Source organism: Carcharodon carcharias, chromosome 23, assembly GCF_017639515.1.
Source record: "Carcharodon carcharias isolate sCarCar2 chromosome 23, sCarCar2.pri, whole genome shotgun sequence".
Classification (NCBI taxonomy): Eukaryota; Metazoa; Chordata; class Chondrichthyes; order Lamniformes; family Lamnidae; genus Carcharodon; species Carcharodon carcharias.
The window spans coordinates 12,128,958-12,141,662 of NC_054489.1; the positions used below are offsets into that span (position 1 = coordinate 12,128,958).

The window sequence follows — 12,705 nt, forward strand, 5'->3', positions numbered from 1 at the left end:
GAATGGAAGTCACAATCTCGTTCTCTTATCTTAATTGTTCCTAATACTAATGACAACAACAACTTGTTTGGTATGCATAGTGCCTTTAATGCAGTAAAGCGTGTAAGGTGCTTCAAGTACAATTTAACACTGAACCATGTAAAGCTTGGTCAAAGTGGTAGGTTTTAAGGAGCATCTTAAAGGAGGAATGAAGTGGAAAGGTTTAGGGAGGGAATTCCAAAGATTCCCAGCCCCTGATGCAGGATCTCAGCGACCGTGGTGGGAGTTCACCTGATGTTTAAAATCTAGTAATTGCAAAGTAACAAAGTAAGTGTCTGAATAATCTCAATGTACCATTTTCAATGCAACAATGCTAAATTTCCCATGCCCACAATCCCCTCCCTAATTATTTGCTGCCAGTGTACACAAAGGTGGAGGGATTGGGGCTCTGAGGGGGCTGCTTGTGGGGTGGCGAGATGAAAAAGGCCTTTGTTAAAATAGCCTGCAGGTAAACAACATCCAAGTACAATAAGCATTGGCTCACAAATATCACTGACCAGACTTACTAAACTCAACTTCTAGGCTTGTGGTTTATCAACAAAACAACCTCGAACAAGAAACAAGAAGAAAATATTTCTTGTTAATCAGAGGCCGTGACATATGTATGTGTCTCCATTCTAACTGTTTTCCATTCAGCTCAGTTGGGTATATTCTCTCATAGGGAGTGATCTACAGATCGAAAAATATGTCCATGTCCAATGCAGAAAACGTGGCAGCCAAAGAGTCAAATACCCACGTATTCTTGGAGAGCTGGGATGTGGCAGCACATGCCTGCAGAACTCCTAGAAAATAAACCTGGCACAAGATGAACAATATAACCATTTCCAAAATTCTCACTATACTATTTGGCTCAATTGCCAGCCGAACCCAGCCACCCGTTGACGAAGGGTTATACGGGCTTGAAACGTTAACTCTGTTTCTCTCCCCACAGGTGCTGCCAGACCTGCTGAGGTTTTCCAGCATTTTCTGTTTTTGTCTCAGATTTCCAGCATCTGTAATATTTTGCTTTTATTGCTTGCTAATAATGCCCTTTATACGCACTGTTCAAATATCTACATTTATATTTTTTAAAATGTGTATGCAATCACTCCTGTCCAACTTCTTGTTGTTGCTATTTGTGCCCATTTTTGTGCGTTACCATTTAGCATTGACACTACTTCTGTGAACGTAAAGGAATTAAGGAAAATGAGGACAGGCCAAGAAGTTGGAGTTGAGGTAAAAGATCTTACTGAAATGGTGGAGCAGGCTCAAGGGCCTGCAAGTCCTACTCCTGCTCCTACTTCCTTTGCTCTTATTTAGAGTGGAAATCCTGAATGTAAACAGTTGCCTTTGGTCACAAGAGTTGGCCAGCAGATGGCACTGTGAAGCAAGTTTTGGAAGTATCTCCCCCAACTCCATTGCCACCTTGCATGCAAAAGTAACGTTACTAATATAGCATTAAATCAAGTGGGTGAAATTTCCTCCCATTACTTGTCTTTCCCTGAATGCAGCAGCTCATGGTGGGCTGTGGGTGAAAGGGCAAGGACACACCTCAAAGTACCTGGCACCAAAGGCTAATGGAGGCTTCCCAGAGCTGTATTAGGACAGGAAGCTGGAGGCAAGAGAGAGATGCTCTCCTCACAATATATAAGGGGCCTTTCATAAATGGAATTGCAATTACATGGTGACTAAATATAAATACCCTTGGTAGGTATTCAACAGGGGAGTTCATCGCAAGTGTGCTTTCCAGCAAAAGATTGCTGAATAGCAGCAACTGTTCTGCCCTGCTCATCCCAAATAAACTCCGGATCCAGTTACAGCAGTTGTTGATAACTCAACAACAGAGTAGGGATTGAGCTCGGGATTCTGTCAGCCTTGGCTTAATGGGTATCACTCCGCTTTCTGAGACAGAGTGTCATGGGTTCAAGCCTTGCTCCAGAGACACATAATCTAGGCTGACACTCCAGTGAAGCACTGAGGAATCACTGCACTGTTGGAGGTGCTTTTTTTCAGATGACAGGTTAACAGCATTATCCTGTCTGTCCTTTCAGGTGGAGGCAAAAGATCCCACAATATTATTCAAAGAACAGCCCTCATAGACCCCCTCCAACACATATAAATAAATGAATATTGCTGCTCAACTGCTGGCTGGGATGCAGGAGAGTGACTCTGAGTGAGCTGCTGACTCAGTGTGGCCAGTCTCCATACATATCAGGAAAGGACTGACAGGCTGGGTCTCTTTTCTCTTGAAAAATGAAGGCTGAAGGGTGACTTGTTAGAGGAATTTCAAACTATGAAATGTTTTGATAGAGGGGATACAGAGAGAATGTTTCCTCTTATGGGGAAGAGCAGAACTGGAGGCCATCAATACAAGATGGTCACCAAGAAATCCAACAGGGTATTCAGAAGAAACTTCTTCACCAAAAGAGTGGTGCGAATGTTGAGAGGAAAGGAAATAAAGGGTTACAATGGTAAATTGAGATGAGGAAAGATGGGAGGAAGTTTGAGTGGAGCATAAACACTGATATGAACTGGTTGGGCCAAATGGTCTGTTTCTGTGCCTGACAGGACTATGGGTGTACCTACACCACAAGGACTGCAGCGGTTCAAGAAGGCAGCTCACCACCACCTTCTCAAGGGAAATTAGGGATGGGCACTAAATGCTGGTGTAGCCAGTGATACCCACGTCCCATGAATGAATTTAAAATAATCCTATGTAATCCTATGAAAGTAAACCGACTGTGACCTTTACCCAGGTGATAAGCACATACCCAAGCCGCCCATGGCAGAGTGTGTGCACCAAGCACTGGCATCATGATGTCAACTCCTTGAGAGATTCATGTTCTCACCCAGGGGGTGGGGGGATGGGGGAGGGGGGATGGGGGGAGGCGGGGAGGTAGGGAGGGGGATGGGGGGGTTGGGTGGTGAGAGTTGGGGAACATAAGATTAATCCAACTATCTTAAGTGAATTTTATTTGATGACTGACAGGCTCCTCATCGGGGAAGATCCTACACATTCCCAACCATCTGTTCTACTGCAGCAAACTCATACATTTGCTCATTCTCACCTTTTGTAGAACAGGTTATTAACACATTGAGAGGCTGTATGGGTGCGAAAGACCATTCCCCTATGATCCAGGGAACTCTACATGACGCATATGGGACTTCTGCATCAATCTTTTCATTTGTGTTTGGGGAACTGGTTCTCACTGTTAGTACAGTTGAAGCTTGTTTTCCATAGACAAGGGCAGATTTTGACCCAGGTCCATTCACAGGATTTATTGCCCATCCCTAATTGTCCTTGAGAAGGTGGTGGTGATCCACATTCTTGATTCTTGAGTAGCATGACCCATTTCAGAGGACAGTTTAGAGTCAACTACATTGCCATGGGTTCGCAGCCACGTATAGTCCAGACCAGATAAGGACAGCAGATGTACCTTCCCTAAAGGACATTACTGGTTCAGATGCTGATGGGTTTTTAAAAACAACAACCATCCAGTGGTTTTATTGCTACCATTATTGATATTAACTTTTCATTCCAGATTTATTTTAACTGAATTAAAATTTCCCCACTTGCCAAGGTGAGATTTGAACATATTGCTTGAGTTCTCTAGATTACTAGTAACATAACCACTATGCTACTGTACCCAATCAATATACAGCTATAGAAATGTGACATAGCATCAATAAGTACCTTAATCTGGATTTAAAGAGTAATATTAAAGTAACCAAAGTCTGCACTCCATGTTATGGTAGTACCTGCTTCAAATTAATTATTTTTAAAGCTTGTATCTTTTTTCAATAATGTAGATTTTCATAATTTTTCTCTCATGTCCTGATTCAGTTCACAAACCCTTGATGTTTCAAACCCTATTATGGAAGTTTGAACTCATAACCTGGCCTGGCATTGCATTGTGGTATTGAGAGGTGCTATTTGGTGTTAAACCAAGGTCTTCTCTGCCTATTTGTGGCTCAGGTACACCTTGAAAGTTCGTAAAGGACATTTTCCCATTCTCCTGGATAACTTTTCTCCCCTCAATGGCCCCACAAACAGCCCAGTTGGTCATTCATCTCATTTTGGTTTCTGCAACCTTGCTGTGCACAAAATGGCTGCCACATCTGCCCACTCAACAGCTGCTGTTCAAAAGGAAATAATTGTGTGTGACTCAGTGGTAGCAACTGGGCTGTTTATTGGATGAAATGTTAAATTAAGGGTCTGTCTGGTCTCTCGCATGGATGTGAAAGATCGCATGGCACCATTCGAAGAGCAAGGGCATTCTCCCCAGTGTCGTGGATCACACTGATCTCTCAGCCAACGTCATTTATAGAGGTTAATTAGTCATTTTTCTCACTGCTGTCTGTTGGAGCTTGCTGTGCACACAGAATGGTTGCCCCGCTTCCCTATCTTACAATGGTGATGATGCTTCAAAATTATTTCATTTTGGTACAAAGCAGTTTGAGAGGTCATGAAAGGTGCCATAGAAACACAAGCTCTTTCTTTCAAAGCATTTGGCAAAACATGTTGCAGTTGTTTGCCAAAATGCTCAACACATTGATTGAGTTGGCATCAAAACATTTCATTACAGGGTGGAAATTACCAATATGGACGTTCTTGCATGAACATTTAGCATGTCTGACACCAAATCCCCGTCTGTGCTGTCCTGGCGCAGGTTCTAACACTAGAAGCTGTGTCGAAATAGCGAGCAAGAGATAAGCATTCATCCAGGAGCAGTGGCTGTATTTGCTACTCTTACATCAGAAAAAAAACAAAGTTACTACTGGTGATACAAATAGCTTTCCCCTCATAACAAATGGTTTTCTGCTGTTTAGATGGAGACATCAACTTATTTGTCTTAAATGGTTTAGCTTCCTTCAATAAATCAGTGGGGAGAGATGTGAGTGAATGAAGCATTTACACAATAGCATAGATTCTATTTCCTACCATCCAGTTAGCATAGGAGCTCGAACACTGAACAGATAGACCTTTCCAACAGGGACATTTGGACAGACCCCACAAGTCTTTTGATGATCTGCTTCTATCACTGCTTGTTTGTCCCTACAACCACACCCCCACTCCACCTCTCTCTCTCTCTCTCCGCCCCCCACACACACACCTTAAACCAGCTTATATTTCAACTCTTTCTTGTACTCGAACTCAAGTTCTGTCGAAGGGTCATGAGGACTCGAAACGTCAACTCTTTTCTTCTCCGCCGATGCTGCCAGACCTGCTGAGTTTTTCCAGGTAATTCTGTTTTTGTTTTTGTTTTGGGTTTCCAGCATCCGCAGTTTTTTTGTTTTTACCCACAAGTCTCTTTATCACCAAGGTTTGACTAACTATTCACAGACCAGATTTTAAGTGAATAAGTTGCTTGTTTTATTGTGATACCCATGCATGATTACTGGAAATGGCAGCGACAGAGGTCAGAAAAACTGCGAGTAGCTGAGATAAAAATAATTTGCAGGCTTTATGTTCAATGAGTAAACTGACAAGGTGCTACCTTCTCTACCTTATTGGTAGGAAAAGCCTTCAAATTTCTTATAAACTTCACTGAAAGTTATTGTTTTTTTTTCTTTTAGTTCCCCTTCCACTGACGATAGGATGTTTCCATATTTGTATATATTCTTTCATGGGGCGTGGGCATCACTGGCAAGGCCCAAATTTGTTGCCCATCCTGCCCTTGAGAAAGTGGTGGTGTCACGTAGTCTTCTTGAGCCATTGCAGTCCATGTGGTGCAGGTACACCCACAGTGCTGTTAGGATTCTTTTTAAATTTTTTTTCTAGTGGTTTAGTATAGCTGAGTGGGTTTCATGGGGCAGTTAACAGTCACTCACATTTGCTGTGAGTCGCATGTAGGCCAGACCAGGCAAGGATGGCAGATTTCCTGCCCTAAAGGAAATCAGTGAGCCCGGTGGGTCTTTACCGCAATCAATGATCATGGTCACCATTACTGAGACTAGCTTTCAATTCCAGATTTATTAATTAATTGAATTTAAACTTCACCAGCTGCTGTGATGGAGAATTCGTGTCTGCAGGGCATAAGCCTGGGCATCTGCATTATTAGTCCAGGGACATTACCACTATGTCACCGTCTCCTCCTATCTACCAGGCACCCTGGAATACCTCAGTCATTCTTCATGCACAAGCACAGAGACAGTGGATGTAACACACCGAGGTGCAGCAATTCCTGGTACAGTCAAACTGTAGGGGGATGTCACAGCTGGGTTTAGCTCAACCCAGTTCTCAACTGACATGTCCCCACACGTACCTCGCAGCTGAGGTCACTTGAAGTAGACCCAGAGCAGGAGCGCTGGCTGATATTCCCCTCCCACTCAGAGATCCACTGGCTGTTTAGAGCACTCCTACAGTGCACCGTCCAAGGTCAACCAGCTCAGCACAGGCCTCTGCCTGGAGTTAGGACCTTATGGCTCCGTATGATTGAAGTTGCTTGATGGCTTTACCAACTAAGTGTTAATAGTCTCACCTCTGACTTAGGAGGTTTATGGGTTGGTGTCCCACTCCAGGCAGTTGAGCACAAAAATTTAGGCCGATATTGCCGGTGCAGCACTGAGGGAATGCTGCATAGTCAGATGAAATTTATCTTTCGGTCAACATCACAAAAACAGATTATCTGATCATGATCACAGTTGTGGGACCTCACTCCTTTCAAATTGGCTGCCATGTTTCCTGTATTGTGGCCGTGACTACACTTCAAAAGCACTCCATTGGTTATAAAGTGATTTGGGACACCATGAGGTCATGAAAGGTGTTCTATCAAGGAATGTTCTCCATTAAAGAAATGTTTAAGTTTTATTTACAAAGAGCCACTGCCTTTATCAAAGTGAGCTTAATGGATCTGATATTTTTTTGGTTGTGGAAACACAATTGCCAGAAATTATTTATTTTTTTCCCTAATATCACCTGTAATGGAGGAAAAGTTGTTTTATTTATATTATGGGCATCTGCTACCCATCCCTAATTGCCCTTGAACTCAACCACTTGAGTTAACCATGTTGGTGTGGGTCTGGATTAGCATGGCAGATTTCCTTCCTTAAAAGGTTATTAAGGAGCCAAATGGTTTCTGCATGGTCACTATTACTGAGACTAGTTTTATATTCCACTTTCATTAATTGAATTTAAACTCCACCAGCTGCAGTGGGATTTGAAACCACATCCCAGAGTAGTGGTCTGGGTCTCTAGTTTATTAGCTGATTGACATTACCACAATGCCACCATTTCCCTCTGCCCTGGGGGTTGCTGTAAATGAGGCTCCAATAACATAATCAGCAAAATAGTTTTCAGATAACAATAAAATACTGCAGATGCTGGAAATCTGGAATAAAAACTGAAAGTGCCAGAAATACTCAGTGGGTCTGGCAGCATCTGTGGAGAGAGAAAAACCGAATTAACATTTCAAGTCGAATTTGACCTCTGGAACTGAAGAGAGGTAGACATGTGATGGATTTTATGCTGTTGAGTGGGGCAAGGAGCAGGAAGAACAAAAGCTAAGGTGTGGGATAGGGTAGAGCGTGGCAGGGATTAAATAACAAAGATATCATGGAACATAAGACAAAGGGAGAAGTAATGGTCATAATAAAGAAACAAAGCATTAGTCAAGGGTGAGTGTTGATGGCAGAATAATGAACAGCTCTGTCTGAAAGAGAAAAGAAAATAGTTTTCAGAGTCTAACAGCCCTTTAATGGACTGTAGTTAATAGACTGGCAGCCATTTATAAGTCTCATTCCTGTTTGGTGACCCTTTAACTGATTAAAAAGCAGCCACTATATTTGGGCACATTTATCCCCTATGTCACTACTTGTTTTCCTGAAGCATTGACTCTGTTGTAGAATGAAAGACTTGCACTTATATAGCATCTTTCACCATCACTGGACATCCCAAAGTTTATTGCTGCCAATGAGGTACTTTTGAAATGTAATCATTTTGTAATTCAGGAAACGCGACAGCTAATTTGTGCAGAGTGAGGTTCTACAGGCTACAATGCGATAATGAGTAGATGATCTGTTTTTGTGATAAAAGCGAAAAACTGCAGATGCTGGAAATCTAAAACAGAAACAAAAATACCTGGAAAAACTCAGCAGGTCTGGCAGCATCTGCGGAGAGGAACACAGTTAACGTTTCGAGTCCCTATGACTCTTCAACAGAACTAAGTAAAAATAGAAAAGAGGTGAAATATAAGCTGGTTTAAGGGGTAGGGGGAGAGGGTAGAGCTGGATAGAGGGCCAGTGAAAGGTGGAGATTGCCAAAAGATGTCACAGACGAAAGGACAAAGAGGTGTTGAAGGTGATGATATTATCTAAAGGAATGTGCTAATTAAGGGTAGAAAGCAGGACAAGCAAGGTTCAAATAGCCCTAGTGGGGGTGGGGTGGGGTGAAGGAATCGAAAAAGGCTAAAAGGCAGAGATAAAACAATGGATGGAAATACATTTAAAAATAATGGAAATAGGTGGGAAAAGAAAAATCGATATAAATTATTGAGAAAAAAAAGGGGGGATTGGAAAGGGGGTGGGGATGGAGGAGAGAGTTCAAGATCTAAAGTTGTTGAACTCAATATTCAGTCCGGAAGGCTGTAAAGTGCCTAGTCTGAAGATGAGGTGCTGTTCCACCAGTTTGTGTTGAGCTTCACTGGAACATTGCAGCAGGCCAAGGACAGACATGTGGGCATGAGAGCAGGGTGGAGTGTTGAAATGGCAAGCGACAGGGAGGTCTGGGTCATGCTTGTGGACAGACCGCAGGTGTTCTGCAAAGCGGTCACCCAGTCTGCATTTGGTCTCACCAATGTAGAGGAAACCGCATTGGGAGCAACGAATGCAGTAGACTAAATTGAGGGAAGTGCAAGTGAAATGCTGCTTCACTTGAAAGGAGTGTTTGGGCCCTTGGACAGTGAGGAGAGGGGAAGTAAAGGGGCAGGTGTTGCGGCTTCTGGGGTTGCATGGGAGGGTAAGTGGGAGGGGGTTGAGGTGTAGGGTCCTCACCGTCCAAGGGCCCAAACACTCCTTTCAAGTGAAGCAGCATTTCACTTGCACTTCCCTCAACTTAGTCTACTGCATTCGTTGCTCCCAATGAGGTTTCCTCTACATTGGAGAGATCAAACGCAGACTGGGTGACCGCTTTGCGGAACACCTTCGGTCTGTCCGCAAGCATGACCCAAACCTCCCTATCGCTTGCTATTTCAACACTCCACCCTGCTCTCATGCCCACATGTCTATCCTTGGCCTGCTGCGTTGTTCCAGTGAAGCTCAAGGCAAACTGGAGGAACAGCACCTCATCTTCCGACTAGGCACTTTACAGCCTTCCGGACTGAATATTGAGTTCAACAATTTTAGATCATGAACTCTCTCCTCCATCCCCACCCTCCTTCTGATCCCACCTTTTTTTCCCCCAATAATTTATGTAGATTTTTCTTTTCCCACCTATTTCCATTATTTTTAAATGTATTTCCATCCATTGTTTTATCTCTGCCTTTTAGCCTATTTCAATTCCTTCACCCCACCCCACCCCCACTAGGGCTATCTGAACCTTGCTTGCCCTGCTTTCTACCCCTAATTAGCACATTCCTTAGATAATATCACCACCTTCAACACCTCTTTGTCCTTTCGTCTGTGACATCTTTTGGTTATCTCCACCTATCACTGGCCCTCTATCCAGCTCTACCCTCTCCCCCACGCACCCCACCACCCCCCCCCCACCCCACTTAACCAGCTTATATTTCACCTCTTTTCTATTTTTACTTAGTTCTGTTGAAGGGTCATATGGACTTGAAACGTTAACTGTGTTCCTCTCCGCAGATGCTGCCAGACCTGCTGAGTTTTTCCAGGTATTTTTGTTTTTGATCTGTTTTTGTGATGTTGCTTGAAGGATAAATATTGGCTAGGACAGCGGGGAGAACTCCCCTGTTCTTCTTGGAAAAAGTGCCGCAGGGTCTTTTATACCTGAGAAAATAGGCAGGGCTTTGGTTTAATGTTTCATCCAAAATTCAGCATCTCCGACCATGCAGCATTCCCTCCCAGAAACCCAGTTCTAACCTTTTTGCTTAATCCTTGGAGTGGGACTTGAATCCCCAACTTTTTGACTCAAGCGAGAGTCCTACCAACTGACACTACCCTGGTCCTGTCCTGTTTGACATCCATCTGACTTTTCTTCGATTTCTTCTTTCAGGGAAAAGCTGGCACTTGCTTACACTGAGCTGGCCCAAGAACTCTGCCAGCTGCGCAGTCTGACCGAGGCTCAGACCGAGATCCTGAGGAGGCTTTCAGAGGAAGAGCTGACTAATAATGGTGAATGGCAAATATACGCATGGGGCAATCACGGAAATCAACCTGCTCAGAACTATCATTCCTATCATCATCACTAACCAGAAGCCAATCATTGACTTTTTTTAAACATGTATTGTTCATGCCTATCATCTCCTACATCTGGAATCTCATTCTCACCATGCCCTTATGATCTCCCAGAATCCAAACTGAATAAGCTTCATCCAGTGGTCACAGCAGTGCAAAAATAGGGGGCAGAGGTGTGGGAGAAACTTCAGTTCAGGAATAGAACCTAAGTTGCAAACACCTTGCAGGAACTTTAAAAACTATTGGATTCAAATAAAATTGTAAGAGTTTAACTAGCATGCACTTAGATTGGGGATATAACACAGGACTTTATATTCTGTCAGTGATTCAATGGTATTAACAAGCACCCCTCAGGTCATTGTATCCAGGTCTACAGCAAGATAGTAATATCAGATGGTACTTAGTGCTTTGGCTGCTTCGAGAAGTGCAACTACTCAGACAGGATTTCTAATGGAGTTTATGTTGGCTTTACATTCAGCAGAGAGGCTGACATCTCATGAGCTCCTATTGGATTCTTTCAGTTCAGCTTCTTGGCACACAGAAGAGAAAAGGATATAATATAGCGGTTACTGGGGAATTTGGCAAATCACAGTCCTATAGAGGCAAATTGAACTGGGTGGAGCTAAATGATTGATCTGAAGTGGCAACTGGAGTGCAACAGTTGGCCTCATCATCTCTGGACTGTTCAGATCATTCTATTGCCTTTTTGAGGGGCAGATACTATTGTTATGTAGCTGACAATAGGAGCTGTCCAACTCAAAGCAAAACGCTACAACCAATAACAATTTGTTGGCCTATTTTTGTTGGAGTTGACCGAGAGAGAAATGTTGACCAGCACCCCAGGAAATCTCCCTGATCTTAATATAAAAGTGAAATACTACAGGTGCTGGAAACCTGAAACAAAAACAGAAAATGCTGGGAGAACTCAGCAGGACTGGCAGCATCTGTGGAGAGAGAAACATTTTGAGTCTGTTTGACCCGAAAGGTCTGGGGAGGAGGAGGTATAGTGGTAATGTCACTGGGCTAGTAAATCAGTAGGCCCAGGCTAATGCTCTGGGTGCAGGGGTTCACATCCCACCACAATAGCTGGTGAAATTTATATGCAATTAACAAACTTGGAATTACAAAGTTGGTTTCAATAATGGTGACCACCTGGTTCACTAATGTCCCTTGGAAAGGAAATTTGCCATCCTTATCTGGTCTGACCCATGTGACTCTAGACCCACTGCAATGTTGGTTGACTCTTAAATGCCCACTGAAATGACCCAGCAAAGCCACTCAGTTGTACCAAACTGTCACAAAGGAATGAAAGTGGACAGACCACCTGGCATTGACCTAGGCACTGGCAATGACAACAGACACACCCAGCCCTGTAAATCCCTCCTGAACAGCAACTGGGCATACCTACGCCACATGGACCTCCATGTGTTCAAGGCAGCAGCCCACCAGCACCTTCTCAAGGGCAATAAATGCTGGCCTAGATAACAATGCACATGCCCTGTGTAAAAGAATTTTAAAAAAATCTTAGGATCTGAAAAGAAGGCGCCTCCAATCATGCAGCACTCCTTCAGCGCTGCACTGGAATGAGGGCCTAGAATATATGTTGAAGATAAAAGCAAAATACCGTGGATGCTGGAAATCTGAAACAAAAATGGAAAATGCTGGAAAAACTCAGCAATTCTAACAGCATCTGTGGAGAGAAAAAAGACAGATTTAACCTTTTGAGAAGATTCTTCTTCAGAACTAAAGAGAAACAAAAATGTAATGAAATTTATACTGTGTAAGGGGGGGTGGAGCAGGTGAAGCTGGATAGAAAGCCAGCGATAGGTGGGGCAAGGGAGAGATTGCCAGAGATGTCATGGACAAAAGAACAAAGAGGTGTTAATGATAATGGTACTGGCTAAAGGAGGTGCTGATGGTGGCATTAAGGTCAGAAAGCAGAATGTGATAATAGCAGGACAAGGGTAAGCACTCTGGAAAGAGCAACATGAACACGTGTCAGATGGTCCTTGTGGGGCTGGGGTGGGGGGAGGGGACGATGGTGGGAAAAAAGATTGAAAATATGATAAAAGGTGGGGATAAAACAATGAATAAAAATGAAAATAAATAAAAATACGTGGATAAAAAATAAAAATTTAAAAACGAAGAAATAAAAATTAAGCAATGAAAATGTATATTGACAAAAGGGGATAAAAAGGGGATGAGCATGGAGGACAGAGTTTATGGTCTGAATTTGTTGAACTCAATATTCAGTCCAGAAGGCTGTAAAGTGCCTAATCGGAAGATGAGGTGCTGTTCCTCCATTTTGTGTTGAGCTTCACTGGAACATTG

The 12,705-nt window shown here is 43.2% G+C and overlaps 1 protein-coding gene across 3 annotated transcripts in view; it reads left to right on the plus strand.

The window, feature by feature from the left end:
• The window catches only part of tbkbp1 (TBK1 binding protein 1), a 135,091-nt gene that overhangs the window by 110,648 nt on the left and 11,738 nt on the right, over positions 1-12,705 (plus strand). For all 3 annotated transcript variants that reach the window (XM_041173841.1, XM_041173843.1, XM_041173842.1), the window contains exon 8: positions 10,193-10,311. In XM_041173841.1, the coding sequence (XP_041029775.1) occupies positions 10,193-10,311 (119 nt within the window). The remainder of the gene's footprint in view (positions 1-10,192; positions 10,312-12,705) is intronic.